This window comes from Suricata suricatta, chromosome 3 (assembly GCF_006229205.1).
Source record: "Suricata suricatta isolate VVHF042 chromosome 3, meerkat_22Aug2017_6uvM2_HiC, whole genome shotgun sequence".
In the NCBI taxonomy this organism is placed as follows: Eukaryota; Metazoa; Chordata; class Mammalia; order Carnivora; family Herpestidae; genus Suricata; species Suricata suricatta.
The window spans coordinates 64,726,414-64,749,229 of NC_043702.1; the positions used below are offsets into that span (position 1 = coordinate 64,726,414).

General features: G+C 35.2%; 1 protein-coding gene across 1 annotated transcript in view; it reads left to right on the forward strand.

The window, feature by feature from the left end:
- Window positions 1-537: 537 nt before the first annotated feature.
- Window positions 538-22,816, forward strand: part of COBLL1 (cordon-bleu WH2 repeat protein like 1) — a 66,463-nt gene continuing 44,184 nt past the window's right edge. Inside the window, exons 1-5 of the mRNA XM_029933314.1 lie at window positions 538-638; window positions 4,365-4,553; window positions 18,577-18,778; window positions 20,356-20,584; window positions 21,417-21,455. Coding sequence (XP_029789174.1) covers window positions 538-638; window positions 4,365-4,553; window positions 18,577-18,778; window positions 20,356-20,584; window positions 21,417-21,455 — 760 coding nt within the window. The remainder of the gene's footprint in view (window positions 639-4,364; window positions 4,554-18,576; window positions 18,779-20,355; window positions 20,585-21,416; window positions 21,456-22,816) is intronic.

Consider the following 22,816-nt stretch of genomic DNA (forward strand, 5'->3'; position numbering starts at 1 on the left):
CATTTATTTTATGACACTTATTTTTTGCTTTGTATTCATTATTTAACTAGACAATGCATCTATCCCAATTGGGTTTCTAGTTCACAGTGGTAAGATCTTTCTGATTGCCAATATGCTTTTCAATTAGCAGGACCAGAGGTGACCAATGCTTTATTATTTGAAGTAATGATTGAATACTGAGATGTTTTTAACCGTGTAAATAATATTTCAAGTACTGCCTTGTTCTGCTTCCCCTTTTTCTAAGTAGGCTTATCTTTAGTAATTTGAGTTTTCATCACAGACTCAAAGTACTTTAGGAAATAAGCGTCACACGTACACAGAACAAACTGTTAATCAGAGTTCATTGTGGTGTGCAGCAGAGAGGAAAGACATCCCAGGGAATTGTGACTCAGTCTGGATCTTGAGGGATAAACAATATGTGTAAAAGTAGAGAGGATGGGGAGAGCTTTCAAATGAAGACCAGGATGGGCCACTTCTGGGGATGAGAAGGTGCTTTTTTTTTTTTAATCCCCAGTGAATGCAGGGCCTGGGAGGACAATGACGGTGGCAGGAGGTGCCTGTCAGACCTCGGTTCTGCCACTCCTGAAAGCCACGTCCACTGCGGACACCATTGTTCCTGTTTCTTTACCTCCCTGCCTGTGACACTTGGGCTTCTTCTCTTCAGCCTTCCTGATGAAACTCTTTTAAAGCCCAAAGTTTCCCAGTTATCAGTTTCTAAAACTCCAACACAGGTTATTCGGATGTAAAAAATCCTCTCCCTTCCTTGGTGGTAAGAACTTTTCCTGCCCAGTTATATGCACAGGGACCTCCTCTTTTGTGGGAGATATTCATTGAATTCATTCATTTGATAAATATGAGTGCCTGTTATGCGGCAGGTATTGTTCCAGAGATTCTATGCATTTGCACGTTTGTGTGACACAGGGCAGTGGAGACTAGTCCCTGTTGTCATGGGATTAATTATTCTTTATTAAAAGGAGATAGGAGAAAACAAGTATGTTAGTTGTTGATAAACCCTAAGGCAAAAAGTAAAGCAGAGAAATAGAGATTCCATCTTAAAAAGTTAGAAGCAAGACCCTGTGAGGATCTTGAGTCAGGATTGTTCCAGATGTTAAAAAACAAAACAAAACAAACAAACAAAAAACAACAAAGATTGTTCTAGGTGTGTTCCAAGAGTCACAGTTTTGGAGTGCTGTGAGGGCAGGAAAAGAAAATTGGAGAGACTAGAGAGAGGTAAGGAAGGACAAATTATAGCACTCTAGACCGTATTCTGGGTGAAGTCAGAAGTCAGTGGAGGGTATAAGAGCAAGTGTGGTGATCTTACAGTTTAAAAGGGTCACTCCAGCAGCTGCATGGAGAAGAATGTGAGGGACCAGCGTTGGGAGCAGGGACTACCTAGCCACTTGGTCAGGGATGTTTGGTGAACAGGGCTGCTGGTGGAATCCAGGCCTGTCATATAGAACTGGATAGAAGCTGGTAGAAGCTGTCGATGGATTAGATCGCAGCTATGTGTGTGAGGGGATTTTTTGGCTCAAGCAATTGGGAGAATTATGATTTACAGAGATAGGGAGACTTGGAGAGAAAAAGATTTGGTATAGAGGAGCTGGAGAGAGGAATCGGAAGTTAAGTTGGAGGTTCCAGTTAGTCATCTGAGTCCAGATGTCAAGTAGGCGTTAGATTTACAAATCTGGAGTTGAAGGGAGAGATCCAAACTGAATATTTGGCGTTTAAGATTTTTTTCACACAGATTTTGCAGAATTCTTGTTATATGTATTATAACAATTTTTAAGATTCATTTTTGTTCCTAGTATAAAAGACATTTCTTTCATTATAATTTGACTAGTTTTGCATTTGTTTATATAGGCGATTGACTTTAGAGTATTCCTGTTATGCTGAGTTGCTTTACTGAATTTTCTCTCTCTTTTTTTTTAGTTTAATTATTTATTAGAGAGAGAGAGTGAGAGAGAAATCTGCTAATACCACAGAGCCCAGTGTGGAGCTTGATCCCACAAACCCTAACTAAGATCGTGACCAGAGCTACCATCAGAAGTCTGAAAGTCTGACACTTAACCAACTGAGCTATCTAGGCATCCCCCGAATTCACTTATTTATCAAAGTATTTAAAAATTGATTTACTGATTTCTTGAGAATTTTTACCAAACTATTGTGAACGTACCAGTTTCTTTCATGGTTCCATTTACTTTCCTCTGCCTGAAATGTCAATTATTTCTTATTTGATTGTTTTTTCCTGGCTGTTTCTATTCATTCCCCTAAACTCATGTTTCCCATCTGTAAGACACTTCTGAGTTCCTGGGAACATTTCTTTTTCCATGAGCTTCACCTTTATCATCTGTATAACTACATTAAAATAGTCATCAAACTTTATCATGATTTTGTGTGTATTTATTGCCCCTTTTGGGGTTTGAACTCTTTAAGGGTAGAACTGGGTTCTATCATCTTTACATCCCAAGTGCTTAGCTGAATCTGCTACATCATTGTCTCTTATGTGTTCAACCTACAATTATCTTATGAGTAGTCAATTCTACATATTAAAAATGTTTTGAAATTGGATAAATTTTTTCTTTATATAGATTTTATAAATGTGTTATATATATTGTAACACTTTAAAAATTCATTTTTGTCACTACTACAAAAGAAATATTTTCTCAGGTACAATGTATCTCTGCAATTATACTCTCAAAAATTAAAGGCCTATTACTTTGGAAAATTAATATGCAGTGTAGGAAATTTGTTTCTGCTTTTCATAATGTCAGGTGCATAAGGTGCTTAAGAGACCTTAAATTTCGAAAATACTAAATAGGCTGGAGGTTACATATTTAGTTATACAGAAGCCCTTTTGTCTAGTTTGGTTTTTACTTTGTGTAGGAAATGGGGAGAGAGAGAAATTAATATTTATATTTTTCTCTGTGGAAAGCAGTAGTGATTCTTCCAAAAGCAACTAAAAGCAACATTTTCAAAGGCTTTAATTTGTAGTACTTAAAAAATATGTATTGTCATTACTTGTAGTTACTATATATTTATGTTTTTTCAACCCATCAAATCACTGAATTGACCCATGTGAATTTTTTCAGGATGTCTACTACCTATTTCTGTTATAAATAGGTTAAGAGGTTGCCCTAGTGATACTGAAGCATTTGCTACAGTAATTATTTGTAGAATTTTTCACATAGGCAGAAATGTATTTTTTCAAATAACCAATCACAGTTCATTATTCATTGCTAAGTGCTGTGGGTTCTAATATAGATGCTTCTTCCCTGCAGGAAGCTATAAATGTAGGGGAAGACATGAAACTGGTCCCTGGGGGAAAAATGAAAAAAATGTCACAATTATAGAATCTGTTGTATATGCTATATAGGCAGAGACTGTGCTTTGAGGGGTCAGGGAAGAGTGGTTTCAGCTTGACTTTGAAGAGTAGCTGGGGTTATCTGGATAGAGAGGTGGAACACGCTAGATTGGAAACGAATAGAATGAAAGTCACAAAGGTAAGGGCTGTGATGAGGTATAAGAATGAGATACACGTCTCCATCCTGGGACAGCAAGGATTTTTATAATTTATCTCATCAAAGAAAATGTTACACTTTTGCTTTACTATAATAAACATACATTAATAGAACTTAATGGAAGTGAATATCAAATTTCTTTATCATGTTTCTTTTTAGTACCAAATAATGTAGTCATATTGTTGAAAACAAAAGCAAGTACCAATTTAAAAAAAGGCATAAAAAGGGACGCCTGGGTGGCTCAGTCTGTTAAGGATCACACTTCGGCTCAGGTCATGATCTCACGGTTTATGAGTTTGAACCCTGCGTGGGGTCTCTGCTAACAGCTAGGCACCTAGACCCTGCTTCAGATTCTGTATCTCCCTTTCTCTCTGCCACCCCCCACCCCACTCACACTCTGCTGTCTGTCTGTCTCTCTTTTTCTCAAAAATAAGCACTAAACATTTTTTTAAAGGCAAAGAAAAATCCTTAATTCCATCATCTCTAATAAACTAACAGTTAACACTTCGGTGCATGTTTTTTCTACATGTGAGAAACATGTACACACATTTTGTATTTTTCTTAAGTCACATCATATTAGAAAATTACTAAAATAGATATATTTAGAGGTGTCTGGATGGCTCAGTTGGTTAACCATCCAACTCTTGATTTTGGCTCAGGTCACAATCTTGTGGTTCATTGAGTTCAAGCCCCGTGTTTGGCTCTGTGCTAATAATATGGAGCCTGCTTGGATTATCTCTCCCTCCCTCTTTCTCTGCCCCTCCCCTGCTTGATTTCTCTGTCTCTCAAAATAAATTAAAAAATACAATAGATATATTTAATTTCTGTCTTTTGTTTTTATTTAAGGAGAAAACCAAAAGCCAAGGCACCGCTTCCTCCAGCTGAGACCAAACACCTTGATGCCTCTTCAGTTGATGATACTGTAGATTCCTCTGCTTGCATCATGGAACAGAAAGAAAACATGATAGATAAAGACATTGAACTCTCAGTGGTACTACCTGGAGATATTATCAAATCCACTACTGTGCATGGCAGGTACGATGGAGCAAATGAAAGCAGGAGTTCCCTCTCTTCCTCTGTCATTGATTCCTCCTGTTGTATACGTACTTCTTGGTTTTTTTCTTTGACAAAATATTTCATTCACTACCCTATTTAGTTATCTATTAAAATATGCTAAAAGGTGATACATTTTTCCTAATCATATTTTAGTATCAATGCTATGAATTCCACAACCCCCGTCAAGTGACTCTTGAAATTTAGAGTTCTAGTTTTTATTACTAATTTAATAAGTCTTCTTAAAAAAAAAAAAAAGTTTTCCCCAGAGGAACAATCATCCATTTTATTGATTTTATAAGTCCAACTTACAAAGCAGGCCAGTTGACCTATAAGGAAATTCTTTCCCTTCTCTCCAAATTGTTCCTTCCTTTTAAAGCTGCTTCTCTGAATCTGATTTTGCAGAAGTTAACTAACTACTCTTAAAATGTCATACTCTCTTATTATCAAAACAAATAAATCTAACTGTAAAATTAGTAGGAGTTTTTAGTTCTTTGAATGATTTCATTAATTTACTAAAAATGTGGATAAGTTTAATAGAAATATAAAATTAAACTTTAACCCAGCAAGAAGTGAAAATGTGATTTAGGAGACTGATACTTTTAATACCTGCATAAAAATCGGAAAAATGGAATAAAGCCAAGTGTAATTTTCCATTTCATTTTGAAGTGGAAAGTTACATGAGCTGTATACTTGGTCTTCTTCCACCTTTCACCTTCAACTGCCCATTTGTTATCAGGAGTCCTGTTTTAGAAATCTAAGCTGTTTTGACCTTTGTATAGAGAAAGAGTGAAAGAGAGAGAAAGAATGTGGTGTGTGTGTGTGTGTGTGTAGAACAAAAGAATAAGTAAGCAACCTATAGGGTATTGCATTCTTACAATGTGGTTTTATCTAGAAGAAACTCATTCAAGATAACCCTTATCTTCAGATTTACCATCAAGTTTATGGGTAACTTCATAAATTATTGGAAATAGGTGAAAATAGAAAAGTTTAGTATTAGCAAACAATACATAGTTTTGGTGTATTAAATTCTCATTAAATTGAAGTAAGTTACATTTTGCCATTTATTTTGTATTGAAAGTGCTTTTGGAGATCACATCGTGAATTCTCTTTAGGAGTTTGAGAGACCTGTGATTGTCCTTGGTGGGCCTCTAGCTCATATGCAGGTAATCACCTGGATTGTACTTCCTTTGGGCAAGGAAGGCATCTTGTAAGTTAGAGACCATGCCTATCATCTTCAATCCTTGAAATAATACTGTTACCCTGGTTTTAAAATAATAATAATAATAATAATGGATGTTGCTAGGGCTAATGAAGACAGTTCCTTTTATATTCCCTGAAGTCGAAGTAATTTTTTTAAAAGGTCGGTATTTTTCCTAGTTCTTCACTGACACTGACAGGTAACAATGGTTTCTTCACCAGTACTTCTTAAAATGTCTTCTTGGTCCTCCCATCATACGCATTTATATCGCCGCCTTCTCTACTCTCAACTTTCTGAGTTCTTTGGACTTTTTTTTTTTTTTAACCTCAGTGACTTTAGTAATAGCATCATGGTTTTCCCCTGTCCTGTCACCCATCATAATTATTTTAGAATTTTTCACATGTTTTCTGAGGTAACTTTTCTGTTTCCTTAACTTGGGAAACTGATATCCATAGTCTGCTTCCCTTATGTACCTGGAGAATAGGATCTCATCACTCTTTATTTTTAAATGTTTATTTTTAAGAGAGAGACAGTAAGAGAATCTCAAGCAGGCTCCACAGTGTCAGCACAGAGCCCAGTGTGGGGCTCAAACTAATGAACCATGATATCATGACCGGAGCCAAAATCAAGAGTTGGACACCGAGCTGCCTGGTGCCCCTGGATCTCATCACTTTGAGGCTGTTCTGTTACTGAGATCTTAGGGTTCCCTCTTTGACACGACCTTTTTGACATGTAGTTTATCCACTTTCTATTTCTTCATTGGATATGTTCTTCATCCTTTTTATTAAGTCTAATTTATGACTTTTCTGCAAGTTGATGCATTTTTCTTCATATTTATCTCAGATTCTGCATCAATCATTTCTACCACATTTGTCCTTAACAGGATCCTAGATTTTCTTCACCTTTTTGACCTTTCCGAACGTTTGCTTCTTAGGTTCCTAAACCTGAGTCGTTTTCCATTAATTACCTTTTTGTTTCTGGGTCACTGATTGTTGGATTGCCTCAGTTTTCTCACCTATAAAATGGTCTCTAACTCAGTTGTTAGGATTAAATGAAACGGTGTCAGTGCCTGGCACATGTGGACTTCCTCCATTTTCCATCGAGAATTGTGTTTCTTCTTTCTGGGCTGTCTTCATTACCTCCCACCGTCAGATTAATCTGACTAAAACACCCCTCTGTTTGTGGCACTATTTTTGATAAGAGAACATAGGTACAGCAATTTAATATTAAATTAAGGAAGTCCAAACTACCAAGTCTGAAGATTGGGACACCTTATTTCTTCTTCTCCAAAACTGGGTAGGATTTTCCTTCGCAGCTCCCCTTTGAATATCTTAAGCTTCAGCTGCATCACTCTTTTTTCTACAGATACTGTACTTTTCCACCTCCATACCATTTTGAAAGTTTTTCCATCTGGCGTACCTTACCACCCACATTTTCTCCATTTGGTTTGTCGCTCAGGTGACACTTTTATTTATAAAGGGTTCCTGATCTTCCCAGAATGAACTGTTACCTCTAACTTCCAAACTCTTCACTTTACTACGGTGGATGGTTACCATGTATCATTCTATGCTGTAATCATTATGCATGTCTTGTCCTTTTGAAAAACCACAACACCCATGCGAGCATTGTTACTTTATGGTGCTTAGCACAGTTTCTTGCAATATACTAGGCATTTAATAAATGCATTAAAATGAATATGTTCTTTCTAAACTCTTATGTAGATGGAGATAGCAACTTAAATGGTATGTTCTAGAGACATTTGTTTGGATAGCCCATAGTTACTTTCCTAGGATCTTTTAAATAAAGACAATTTCTCCACATAGAGAACAAGGAAGGTATGTCCCAAATACTGATTGCTTTTTAAAATTTGTTTAGGGCTGAAAATTTTTCCTATAAGCAGAATTTGTTTCATACCAGTGTTTTCATTAGGCAGTTTGGTTCAGGGACTTTATTCCTAATAGTTTTATCATTCAGGAATGACTCAAGTTATAGATACAGTGACTAATCTTTTTAATATTAAGTGTTTATAATTAAAAGTGGTATGATTCTGGATATCTTAGGAGTGATTATAGATATCTTAGGCTGAAATTTGGAATATCTTAAGAGTGTAATTTGGAGTATCTTGAATGTTGCAGCTACCATTGATTGGCCCATGGTTAAAAAACAAAACAAAACAGTGTGACAACAAAATGTGCAAATAAATATTAGCTACCTAAAGTGAAGACCCATGACATGGATAACTTAAATCTCTTCTTGGCTTTGTTACTATAAATGGAATAGGGAAAGTTGCAACAAAATAATACAGGAATTTGGTGGAAGATTAAGGAAGAGTCATTTTAAATAAGTGTACAGGGGTTCCCAGGGGGCTCAGTCGGTTGAGCGTCTGACTTCAGCTCAGGTCATGATCCCATGGTTCGTGGGTTCGAGCCCTGCATCAGGTCCTGTGCTGACAGCTAGCTCAGAGTCTGGAGGCTGCTTCGGATTCTGTGTCTCCCTCTCTCTCTGACCTTTCCCTGCTCACACTGTCTGTCTGTCTGTCTCTCTCTCTCTGAAAAACTAAATAAAACATTAAAAAAAAATTAAAAATAAATATGTTTACATATATAATGTTTTCTTAGAAAATCAGAATTCCATGTGTCACTGTGAATATTCTAATAAAACCTTTTGAGATGATATTAATTTGTCTAAGTATTCCTTGTGCATGATATTTATTTTGATAGTATTATCTATCAAATACACATTACCTTTGAAGAATAATATCAATATTAGACTGGAATAAATATTTAGAAAACATATACTTCATTTAACTTTTCATATAAATAATTTTTTTCTCAAAATATCTTCTTGGGAAGTATTTAGAAAGTTTCCCTCTGTCTCCCTATATAACTCATGCAGAGATATGCTCAGAATGTTCGATTTGCAGGAATGTGAACGCATAGCATTATCTTCAGAAGAATGCCCTTATTTGTACATTGATTTTTCACCAAAGAGCTTATTCAGATTAGGGAACACAATAAGGTTGGAGGTGGTAATAGACTTTATGCTCAGGGGAAACTCAAAACTTGTTGTCCTGAGTCAGGATGGTAATCTCGCACGGGCTTACCAATCTTTTGGTACTGGAGCTTGGTGATAATGCCTCTTTAAGGACCAAAAGTTACCCTTTGTCTGCCATCTTGTCTTTGTGATCCTTTGCTTACACTGAGGGTAGCTACAGTGCCAGCCTTAAAACCCTTGAGCATTTCTGTGTATCCTGTCATGATTGGAGGGATAGGATTATCCCATATATATATTAGGATTATCCTCCACCCATTAAAGGGAGGTGGAATTAAAATGTTTACTGTGGGGGGTGTGTGTGTGTGTGTGTGTGCGTGCGCATATGTATACACTCATAAACATTATGTGTATGTGTGTGCGTGCACATGTGTGCTGGCAGAATAAACAACCTTTTTCACCAGACAGAGCAGCTCTGTGCCTTACTAAAAGTAAGCATTAAAGGATACTGGTGTTAGGAACAAGCTGCCCAGGGCCTGCCCTCCTCAGAAAATGCTACACTATGCAACAGCATAAGTAGTGGTGTCTCTACATGTACTTGGAAAAGTTAATTTTTAATGAAAATGAGTTTATGGGGGTAAACTCCTATGGACACGACAGAATAAGGAAATATGTGAGTATGTTTGCATTATCATTATTATATAAGGACTATAAGGTCCTTACTTTATAGTCAGGTGTCTGCCCAGTATGTAATTATTCCTCATTAAGTAAGTGTTTGTTCCTTTTTTCTCTATTCTCTTTCTCTGGGACACTTTAAAAACAGTTTTCATTTTGGAGATTTGGTAAAAGATTGACATCAATCCTCTTTTAGCCTGTGGAGAGAGCATTCTATGGCTAGACTAGCATAGTCTCTCTTCTTCAAAAGAGGAATGGAATCAACAGCATTTATAACAAAGTATTTCTTTCTTTTATGCTCCTACCATAAATAGAAGTTTGTTTTGATTTGAGCAAATCTGGAATGCCATAAAAATGAAAACACAAATAAAGAAAGCATAGAACTGGAAGTTAGAAATCCTGGGCCCTATAGTTGATTCTGTAACTTGCTATGTGACCTCAAGCAAGTCACCTCATCTCTCTGGTCTTTGCCTAAAAAATGACCCAGAGACATGTTACACATGATCTGTGACCTAATTTACCTCTCCAGCAGCACCAGTTTATAGCAGAGATGAGAGTAAGCCCAACTTTCAGGGGCACTGGTTGGGTTACAGAACTAGCTTAGAAAATGGTTGACAAGGAGTACAGTGCCATCTATTGGAAAAAGTAGACTATGAAAAATGACAACATAATAATAGGATTAATGTGGGTCAATTTTGTTTAAAAAACAAACCAGTAATGCAACAGTATGGATCTCAGAAGAGTTTCAAAATTTCATATCACACATTTATTGCAAAGTGTAAAATAATGGCAAGTGTGTAGTGAATATGTAATAGGCTAATAGATTTCAAAAACACACTGTTGAAAATCTACTCCATGGCACAAATTATGTTGTACTCTCAAAGAATACTTAAATTTTAGTGTAGATACTTATCCATTTGTGGCTGCTTAAAATAAAAGTTGGAATTGTACTGTTAAATTACTTAAGTAGAACAGTGCTGTTTGAGTTTTCATTGGTGAGACTGAAGAATCCTGTAATCCGGGCCCGAGCATTGCTCTCCACTGCTCTTAGCCAGGGAGTGCATAAAGCTCTGCTGGCTGAGTGCTCTTCTGGTTGGGAAAAGGTAACAGAATACTCACAGATGTCCTCTGAGTGCCATTCCTAAGGGGGCCACCCGCCTCTCTTTACTTTCCAGGCATCTACGCCTTATAACAGTGAGTCTCGTTAATTTTGTTTTTAATTTTTTATGACTACAAATGCAATAGTTGGACACTATATAAAGTAGGAAAATGCAGATAAGCCAAAAAATTAAAATATCATGTCATTATTAAGCAGGCAGTTTACAACTATTAACATTATAGTATATAACCTTTTATTCATACACATTCACAGACACAAACACACAAATGTATATGTATACACATAATCTATATAGGCATCTTTTTTTTTTGTTTTGCCAATATGGTAATATGGTATATTGCACATGCTATCTTGTTAACTTACCTTTAAGTTAATGATTTCTATCTAACTTTTGTGTCAATAAAATTTTATCTTATCCTTTGTCCATATTTGCATTGCCCCAATTACAGTGAGCTACATTTATAGTACTACTTTTTTAAAAAATCTGGTGTGTGTGTGTGTGTGTGTGTGTGTGTGTGTTTAATAGGTATGTTATTAAAAGACAGTTTTTATTAAGTAATTATGATTAGCTCTGAATATAACATTTCAGGTAAATGACTGAGTAGAGTTTAGCCTAAAGTGGTGAATTAAAAAAAATTTTTTTTCCTTTTAGAAATATCTTTCGTCATTTAATGTAAGAACTTTAGTCAATTTAATACTGATCTGATCTGTTATTGTCTTAAAATCTTCATTCTGTGTTCCTTTTTTCTAAATGTTTTCTATAGCCATAATTCAGTAAGCATTCTCAACTTTGAGATTAGGTCTATTTGTATTATGTATCTCATCTACTTCATTTCCTGCACATAGGAATAGTTAGAAAGCATTACTTCATTCCTGAACTCATTACGGAGCTAAGTGGGTTAGAATAAGATAAATAAATGTCAGTAATAACAAAGAGTGTTCTAAAAATTTCCATACTATCATTAGTAAGTCTAATTGGGTTGTTGGTATGCATTTGTAAGGGGCAGTTAGAACCAATTCAACTCAACTCAGTTTTGAGGATGCATTGAAAATGGTATTAGATAATAGGGCAGATTTAAAGATTTAGAATAAAGAGGTGCCTGGGTGGCTCAGTTGGTTTAGTGTCTGACTTCGGCTCAGGTCCTGATCTCGTGGTTTGTGGGTTCAGGCACTGCACTGGGCGCTGGGCTGACAGCTCAGAGCCTCGAGCTTGCTTGCTTCAGATTCTGTTTCTCCCTCTTTATCTGCCCCTCCCCTACTCAGGCTCTGTCTCTCAAAAATAAATAAACATCAAAAAATTATTTTTTCATTTAAAAAATCATAATAAGAATCTTATTCATAGAATGCCACCCCATCAGATACTTTGAAACCTATCTATTCATAAAAAGTCCTTAACATGATGCATCTTCATTTTCCTATGACAAACCCTGATTGTATGTATTATCCCAGATTAATTACTAATAGTGCCCCCTTTCGCTCTCACTTGTTCCAGATGGGATGATAAATTACATAGCCACCCTATTGGTGAGTGATGTTGTTTAAACACCTCCCGGGGTTGGAAATTCACTGAGGCAGTTATTGGACATCTTGCTGATCTGAGAGCGCTTTGTTGAATCATGACCTTCATTTCTGATATCCAGTTGGACTTTGAAACACAAGAATGGAAGTCTCCTCTTAGCTAGCAGATGGCAAAACTAGGACAAGATTCCCCCTAATAGGTGTCATGAATGCAGAGAGAGTCACCATAGGATTTGGCAGGTGATGCAGTGATGTCATCATTCTTTGAAGTAGAAACTACCAGAGATAACAGATAGCCTGTTGCACACCATCATCCCATCTTGAATCCTGATTTATGCGTATTAGGAGGCTAAAATGTAGCTCCATTAGGACTCAGAAAATGCTAATTTTGACTGCACCTTCATTCTGTATATGTTCCTCATAATCTGGTCATGTAACTTCTCTAATTTCAACTTTTTCGTTCATGAAGTCAGAGCAGCTTTTGTGGTGCTGTGAGCTCAGATGAGATAATAGATATGAAATTCATACAAGGGGTTGTTTTTATATCTAAAGGAAGTAGGGAATTTCACAGGGATTTCTCCATTTCAAAGAAGAGAGAAGAGTTATTAAAGAGCCTTAAAAAAATATCTGCCCTCCAGGAAATTACAAGAGAAAAAAAATGTCTGTAAATAGTAATACACAGTAGACTCTTAAATATAATAAAACAAAATTCCAAGTGATAGGGTGCTATAGAGGAGGATACTATTCTTACTTGATTGAGAAACTGATGACCAAGGTCAGACAGTCCTTTCCTATGTTTAGTCATTTGGCTCAGGTTTCAGGTGGCCTGTTGGCGCGTGCTCCTGCTGTAGCAAACATGGGCACAAGCCTCCTTCCTGTGGTGCTTCTAGGGTAGAACCTGTTAGCCAACTGCTGTTTGGTGCATCAACTTGGGATAGTTGTCCTCAAAACAAAATTGTTGTTTTGCTAGAAGAAATTTGGCTTCTAGGTGGATAACTCTAAACGTACTCAACAGATGATTTGTATTTTCTGTGGTATAGTTTGGAACCAGGTAGTCCCTAAAGTAGCCCCACTGCGTGCAGAGCCTGCTTAAAAGTCAACGCCCTACTTTTATAGTGTTATGGTTCTTTATTATAGAGTTAAGACAGTAATTCTCACCCTTAAAATTGGCTAGGTCAGGATCGTATCTTCTGTATTTTTAGTGCCAAATGCTGAGGCTTCGGTGAAATACCAGAAGCATTTGAACAGGTTTGAGGTTATTTTTGGAAAAGGTTAACCCAACCTAATGCCATAATCCCACCTCTGTGTAAAGATGTCTTGATTTCAGATACAATAAGGTTACTAATCAAGTTTGTTTAATTAAGGGAGAAAAAAACCAGTGTTCATACCTCTGTGTGTGTTTAAAGCATATGAATCTCCTTTCAACAACTTTGCCTTTTCCTATGTCTGATACTGTGCAGAGAACTCAGTTGTTTGTTGCCTAATGTGTTTAAGATACTAGAATTACCTACGAGATAAATAATCGCTGGTTCCTATAAACTCCTCATTCACTGACACTGACCTCACTGTGCACTGATATTATATTAGGTACTGGGAATAAACATTACTAAGGGATGGTCTTGCAAGAAAGGAGTTACCCACGTAACATTTTGAAGTCATCCTTCAGATTAAGATAAGATTGACTTGAACTCTTGTCCTAGATCTTGTGGAAAGTTCGATCCCTTTATAATATTATTGTAAATTCCCAAGGGTTAATGTTCTTGAAGGCTTCTCCTCTGGCTCTGACTTTATGTCTTATTTTTAGATTTTTATTATTTTAGTCTCTCCCTTTTGAAATTTCTTTTCTTGATTTAACATGATCCCTGGAAGCTACCAGGACCTTAGTGTATCACATAGCAAATCATTTAAATTAGTAATTTAGGCCTCTTGTTGGGTCCTTTCAGCAACCCTCCCACATTCTACTGTTCCTGAAATCCTGGACTCTTTTTTTTTTTTTTTTAATGTTTTTTATTTTATTTTTGAGAGAGAGAGAGAGACAGCATGGGCAGGGGAGGGTCAGAGAGAGAGGGAGACACAGAATCTGGAGACAGGTTCCCAGGGGAGGGTCAGAGAGAGAGGGAGACACAGAATCTGGAGACAGGTTCCAGGCTCTGAGCTAGCTGTCAGCACAGAGCCTGATGCGGGGCTTGAACCCACAAACCGTGAGATCATGACCTGAGCTGAAGTCTGCCTGAGCCACCCAGGCTCCCCAATCCTGATCTCTTTCTACTGCTTAACTCCTTGTCACTCTCAGGTCTTCTTACCCTTTTCCTCTGGCCATCAACTTTAATCCCATCAACACTTCACAAAATATATCTGAAATCAGACTAGAGCAAGCCACCGGCTCTCAAGTTTTTGCAGTAGCTTTGTAACTGCTCCCCCAGGCTATTGTGAATATACACTCAGCATAGAATCCTTTTAGATGTAAAGTAGACCACATCTCTCCTCAGAACTCCAGCGGTTTTCTTTTTCACTTGATAAAATCCCGTCACTCTGATTTCAGTCTCCCTGTTCACCCTAGCACATTGCTTTATGTTTTTCCTTAAACAAGTTGCGCACACTATTGCCCCCAGGGCCTTTGCGGCTTGTCAGCTCTGCCTGGAATTTTCTTTCCCCAGGTAGCCCATTCCATTCAGGTCTCGGTTCTAATGTCTTTTTTTCCCCCACATTTAGAACATTTCCTAACCTCCTTTGTTATCTTATTTTTCATCGGAAAATTATTTATTTATTATTATCTGTTATACTGTGTATTTTTCTTGTTTCTCTATCCTCCTTAGATTGCTGGTATGGAAACTAGCATATGCATGAGAATTAGCTGGAGTGTTTGTCAAAGCTCATATTGCTGTGCCCCACTCCCAGAGTTTCTGATTTAGTAATCTATACTGGGGCTCAAGAATTTGTGTTTCTAACAAGGTCCTAGAGATCCTGATGCTGCTGGCCCACGCATGACACTTTAAGAACCAGTGTCCAGAACTCCTACGGCCAATACAGTGGCCCCTTGCTGCCTGTGGTTATTTAAACTGAACTTAAATGAAAAATTTAGTTTGTGATCCTACGTGTCAGTGTATTTCAAGTGCCCGCCTGCTGCGTGTGGTGAGCGGCCGCGGTACTGGAGAGCAGAGAGAGAGAAAACTTCCATGCTTTGGAGCAGTTGGACAGTACTGATCTAGAACATAAGCTACATGTAGATGGATTTCTTTTCTGCCACCTCTCTTTTCAGAGTAATGTCCCCATATTTATATATCTAGTCCATGTGGCATTTACTTTAGTATAAGGCATTAAATGGGTACATAACTTTTATTTTTTTTTTTTATCAGATGGCTATTTTCCCCCAAATACCATTTGTTGAAAATTCAGTTCTTTTCCCTGAAAATTTAGAATACCAATATCATATGCAATATTAAATTCCCTTCTGTTATAGAACTTTCTGACCTGTTGCATTTTTATCTGTCTCTAAGTAGAAATATTTTCAAGAGAAAATTGGTTTCTGGAATTACTGAATAAAGAATTAAATGGAATTCTAGAATGAGAGAATAGTCATAAAGAAGTTCCAAGATTTTTAGTTGCCTTTCAAAAAGGCATTTTTATTAGAAAATATTTAGGCAGCGTTGAGTTTAAAAGTCATCACATAGATCTAGTTTGCATGTAGCCTTTTTGCCATGAAATCTGATATAGTGTGCAAAGATACACATGACCAAATTGACTGAGGGAATAGGCCATTATTATAATATTCTTGGCCCACTATGCACTTCATTTATTAAATTAGAAAACTAATGTCACAGATAAAAGTACAATACTTCATTAAGTCATAATAACAAGCTTAAATAAGTGTATATAAAAAGTGTCAAATTCTTACCTTTTAAAAATGGAAAATATATTTTCCTTAAATGTTTATATTTTTGTACATAGGATGAAAATGGTGGCACTAATAAATATTTTTATCTTGTTAACTTCTGTATATTTCTGGCAGAGATTCTAAAGAACTGTATATTCAAGAAGTAAAAAGGTGTTTAAAATATAAGCTTTACTGTTTTTACATTTGTTACTTGGCACATTTATATATACAGAAAGAAATATGTGAACATATCATCATTTATTCATAAACAGTAGTGGACAGCTCCTCATTTTGGTTGGCAGTGAAAGTTCTTTTTCTCCCCAGCTTTCCTGGAATTGTATTGTATTTACCTAGACATTACCTAACCCTTTTTAACCTTATTTACTATCAGGGAAAGGAGAAACCATTTCAAGTCAAGAATAGGTATGTAGCATTAAATTGCTTTCAGATAGTAGTATGTTACCAAAAACATAAACTTGAATAATACCATTATGCTAGTCTTCCTGTGGGTGAAATTTAATATATACTACTCAGTGCCAAAATTTGGGCAATTATAAACAAACTTATATATGCTCATATTATATAGTTCAAGAGGACATGAAACTCCTAAGTTTGTTGTTGTGGAATCATCTAATAAAGACCTAGGGAACATATTTTAAGGACTGAAACATAGTCCAGAGAATATTTTTTTTTAATTTATGGAAGGACTAAGAGTTCTTATTTATTTTCTTGATATATGTATAGTGAGGGGGTACTTGTATATGGGAAAGGAAAAGGGATGTGAACTAATGGGCAGCAGGAGGTGAGGGTGAGGTAGGGGAATGAACACGGGGGATTGTTGGAGAATCTATGTAAAATGTTGTTTAATCTCAAGACCATATGATTTCAGACAACTAACCCTCTCCCAGGAGGAGAATGCCTCTGTGGAAAACTGAACCAGGGAGACTACAGATCAGAGAACTCCACTTAGGAGAGTGGAGATGAGGTGCATTTGTGAACAGATGTACACAATTTTAAATGTCAGACTGAGTGGTGAGATTCCTAGCCTCATTTCCCTGTCAGGTTCCTGAAAGCCAGTACCCGGGTTCATATCTAGTCAAGAAATTGGAGAATTTTTTATTGACATTTATATTTCCCCATGGAAAAAAATAATTGGCTAATTACTGTCAAATGAAGCCCACCAACCTATACCTAATCCATGAAAATAAGTTTTAGTGCCTCAGTCTTTAATCTGAACTAACAGCTTAAGGATCATCAGACATTTGAGGAAAGCAGATAATACAAAAGATTTTTTAGTATTCTTTCCTTAACGGCTGACTATTAAGAAAGACGCAGAGACCACACTGTTCTGTTGTTGGTGTGAGTGGAAACACAATCTGTATTAACAATTGGAGTCTGTGGAAAGAGAAGAAAAACTTGGGAGGTGTCTTTGACTATCATATTGGATGTGCAGTTTCCTATAGAAGCAGATTCTATATTACCAGTAATATATAGTACTTAATCACATTTGAAATTATGCATTTACTTGGTTACTTTCTAATTGTCTCAGGACAAGTGCCCATAACATTTTTCTGTCAAGAACTAGGTAGTAAATATCTTAGGCTTTGTAGGACATTCAGTTTCCATCACATCTACTGAAATCTGCTTTTATAACACACAAGCAGCCCTAGATATTATGTAAACAAGTGAGCATGGTTGTGTTCCATTAAAACTTTATTTATGAAAATAGGCTGTGGGACCAGTTTGACCTGCAGACTGTAGTTTGCCAACACTTTGTCTAGTCTGTTTAGTAGTGTAGATCTGTGAGAGCAGATACGCTGTTAACACTTGCATTGTGTCTCCAGGGCCGAGCAAAAAATTATTTTAATGAATTAAGAAATCTATACTACACACTTCTTTAGAATTTTGTGGACTTTTTCATGTAGATACTCAACTGTGCTTTCTAAAGCCCAAAGGGTGGTAGTGATGGTCTTTCCTCCCTTCCTTTTTTAAAGTAAGCTTTTTTGCACAACATGGGGCTTAAAGTCATGACTCCAAGATCAAGAGTCACATGCTTTATCCACTGAGCCAGCCAGCCAGCCAGCCACCCTGGGGTGGTTGTGGTTCTGATTGCTTCATTTTAATGAGCTTTTTGGAGTATAACCTGTTCATAAGCAAAAGACTTCTAATAATCAAAATAATATTGTAAAGGAGCATCTAACAAGATGCTCTTGGGTAAGGAAAAGACTTCTCTTAAAATGTATAATATGATGACAACTTGGCAGATAAAAATATATAGGTATTTTTCAAACCAGCACTAGGATCCAAGCTCCCTTGAATACTAAACAGGATTTTTAAACTATTATAAATTTGTCCACTTAAATATCTTGTAGTTAGAGAGATGCTTGGAGTCCAAGGCTCAGGCTACCATGTATATACCTCCCTCCTGTAGTGGGGAAAAAATCTTGTAGTTAGATTTTTAAGTTGCTTTCACACATACTCTTTTTTTTTTTTTTTAAATCTACTGAACTAGTTTCATCTACTGAAAACAAGGCCCTATGAAAAATGCTAGGGATAATAATAACCTTTAACATTTAATGAAATTGTTTTATGGACTTTTATAATGAGTATTACTTTTGTTTTACAGTAAACCTATGATGGACTTGTTGATATTCCTCTGTGCACAGTATCACTTAAACCCATCAAGTTACACAATTGATCTGCAGTCAGCTGAAAATAACCCCATTAAATTTAAGCCAAACACACCAATAGGAATGTTGGAGGTGGAGAAAGTCATTTTAAAGCCAAAAATTTTGGATAAGAAGAAACCTACACCTATAATACCAGAGGTAAGAATGTCACTGTAGAGTTTGATGTCTTCTGGCAAAAATACTAAGTTGATTTTTCTGACATTGTCTGAAGATTGTATTTATTTCAAATGAAATAAAAATGGACTTTCTGTTTAAATTTGATGTGAGCATGTTTTGCCTAGGCTACTTTGTTTAGGATTCATTTGGTTATTGATTTTTGGATTAACTAGAATTTGGGGAATAACTTTAGATTTTAGATGCTCTAAAGTGATCTATAGGACCCTATCAGAATTTGACAATTATAAATGATCTGCGTTTTAACTTACTCTTTCAAAAAAGGAAAGTTTTAGAATCTTTTAATGAAAATTTATTTAAGAATTAAAATATTTTTTTGGCTTCTCTCTACTTGGTAAGTGGTGGTTATACATATTCTGAATTGTTAATTTGAGCTTTATAATGACTCTGTTTTCTGTAATATATGAATTTTAAGCAGAATTTTTTTGCTATCTAAACTTTTAACCATTATTCTAATAACAATTCTTCTTTATTTACAAAATTGTTCTGTTTCTATAAGCAATAGGGATAGAATTTTGTGGGTTTCAAGAACTATTTTTTTTGTTAGGAACAATAACTTTTTTTAACTTCAGGAAATATATGGAGGTCTATATATTAAATTCATAGTTTATTTACATATGACTTGAGTGTATATATATTCTCACATTTTCTTCATATTGTTATATAGCTTTTTATAAAAATTAAAAATTCTTTTACAATATAAAAACATTTGTGTTATACAAAATATTAATATTAAGAATTAGGATATTGGACTATTTTCCATCTAGATACTTATGTATCTAGGTGGAAATATTTGTGTTATAGCATGGGATTATACATGGTGTTTTAGTTTAATGAATATGTGTTAAGCTTTGAGAACCTGCAAACTGTAGATTTTTCTTAGCATGGTAACTTGTTTCTAAGTTCCATTTATATACAGGAATAAATTCAGTTACATTAAAATGATATATTTAGAATCTTCTCAATTTTATTTATTACTAGATATCTAAATTGTCAGACAACAGTGACAATAGGTAATCACAATAAGCTAATGTTTATTTGTTGATAATTTACTATGTGCCAGACCTATGCTAAGCTTTTTATATGGATTATCTCATTTATCTTATTTCCAGTAAAGGAAACACAAAATTTTATATTTTAATCCAAATATTACTTTTCTCATCAAAACAACTGGCAAACCACAAGATATATATTCTTCAGTTGAAACACAAATTAGAACATATGCAATTCTGTATTATTATGGATGTTTGCTTATAAACATTTTAGGGAAAAAAACAAAAATATGAATAGGATTTTATGTTCCCTTTTAGATGTAAAATCTCCTTTACCTTACAAGGATTATAAATTGAACCTAGGATATTGAATAAGCAAATTATTTTTAAGAATATGTTTCAGGGAAAAAATAATTTTATACCAAAATAGAAAAATGCTACTTATTATATGACTATATATTTGTAGATTATCTCTTTATTATAGATATCATTATGGAATGTTTGTTTTTAGTAAATTATGGTAATAACTGGATTTATTCTGTGTTTCAGAAAACTGTGAGAGTCGTGATCAATTTTAAGAAAACGCAGAAGACAATAGTGAGAGTCAGCCCACATGCACCACTTCAAGAACTTGCCCCCATTATATGCAGCAAATGTGAGTTTGATCCACTGCATACACTGTTGTTAAAGGATTATCAATCTCAGGAGCCCCTTGATTTGACAAAATCTCTTAATGACCTCGGACTAAGAGAATTATATGCCATGGATGTCAGCAGAGGTAAGGAAAACCCTGTTTTATACACTTGACAGGGGGTCCGTGTAAGTGCATGTACTGTGTTTGTGAGTAGAGTTTCTGAAGTTCATAATGACAACTTAATGGATCCTGTAAATAGAGGTCAATACATGTCATTGAGAATAAGAGAAAATAATAAAATTTAACTTGATTTCAGTTTTTGAAATTAGAACAAAAATTTTCTTTATTGTCATTCACATTTTACCCTTTTCCATCAACCTATGAATATTTTTTGGTGGGATTTAACTTAATTCTTTGTGGCTTTGTGATTTAAACAGAAAATAAAAATTTACATTTAAATTCATTGTTGTTTTAATCAAGTGGGAATTACTGTAGTCACCATAGTTTTGCCTGAGTCTTAATTATCATTCAAATTTAGAAGTTTCTTGAAAGATTTTTTTCTAGGTTCTTCCCAAATCAACTGGCTTCTAAAATAAATCTAATTCCAAAACTTTCTAAATAAACATAACTTGTAAAAAAAAAAACAAAACAAAACAAAAACCAAAAACATAACTTGCAGTATTAATCTGTAGAAATAATTTAATGTATTAAATTTGGAGATCTTGGATAATGTTGGTTTCTATGCTAGTAGATAAAGCAAGCTTATTTATTCAACATGACCCTGTTTTATTAGAAATAAAAGTTTAGTGAACGATGATGACTTAACATCCCCTGTGCATGGAGTACTTGAAAGGTCCCCCGCAAACTGTGGGTGTATATAATCCATAGACAGCTGTTTCAACCCAGCGGTGTTTTATACTTGAACAGACATCATCTTTACCGTCAATTTACCCTCTTTTACCCCCTCCTTCTGTAGCCACTTCTGTTACTGCCTCCAATAAGTCGTCCTTACAAGGTAAGACATATGAATCAGTAGAAAAAAATGGTATCATGAAATCTCTATTTTTATTGGATACATTAAAAATAAGCTTCTAATTTACCTGTCTTAACATTACTAATGTGTACATTATGTAAGAAAACTTTTGGCTTTTATTTCCTGAAAATTAAGTCATCCCCCCCCCCCCGCCGGCTTTGATTTCTGAAATTAATACAATAATTACATTTCAATAATTGCTTAAAAGTTAATATCATCCTAAGAATGTGAAAAACATATTTTTCACTCCCATACAAGAAAAAGTGATTTTTCTGGTTTATTTATTAAGTACCATTGGTGATAGTTTGGTGGTACCATGAAAGGATCTCAGATTATTTACATTATAATGAGGGTATATTCATCATAGAAAATTTTTGTGGTGTTAAATTGTGAATATTTTATAATAACATGGAAAAAACATGCATGCTAAAATTAGCTTTTAAAGCATTTAAATGAGTTTAATACAGTATATAAAAAATTTTTACATAAAAATTTTGAAACAAAGTACATAAAAAATTTTAATGCTGGTTACCTTTTGGTAGGGCTATGGGTGATTTTTTTTCAACCTTTTCTTTATAATGCAGAATTTTATAATGGGAATGTATTACTTTCATGGAGGAAAACTTTATTAAAAATTAGCCAATAATAATAAAGTCTGGAAGCCTTTTCCCTCCATTAAAAAAGGATAGGCTCAGATAATTGATTACTATAATAATTACCACTTTACTGGGGGAAAAAAAAGAAACCTAATAGACTTAATAAAAAATAAGAAACTTAATAAAAGAAACTTAAGAAACATTATGTGTTATTGAAATTTTCTTTCTTTACCACTTCTGATTTTCCCATAGCACAGTAAGCCTCTCGATTCTAAGAATTAAGTCTATAAGTGTGATTATTCGTTAATAGTGGCCATCATGAAGACTAGGCTCATCAAAGGAGCTGAAAGGAGCTGGCTAATAGAAGACAGGCATTTAAATTCTAAAACTTGATTAGCTGTCAAACTCACTTAGCAAGTTAATAGGGCAAATAGCTTTTTATCTGTTGGGATCTCACCTTCCACTTCTATAATAATAGATTGGGGGGGAAATGGGCTTTTTTCCGGTAGCAACATCCTAGTACTTATATGGGGCTTTTGCTCCTACCTTTGCCATTCTCTACATACACAACCCAAAGCAAATCCATAGTCTTGTTGGCCTCATTTTGAAGGTGTTTAATGCATTGGTTTGTGACATGCCTTCCAAGCCCAGAAACTAATGTGGTTTATTCAGTGTATTAAATGTTGTGAATATAACCCTAAGATATTGGATTAGGAAAATTAAGAAAGTTCATTTTACACTGTCAGA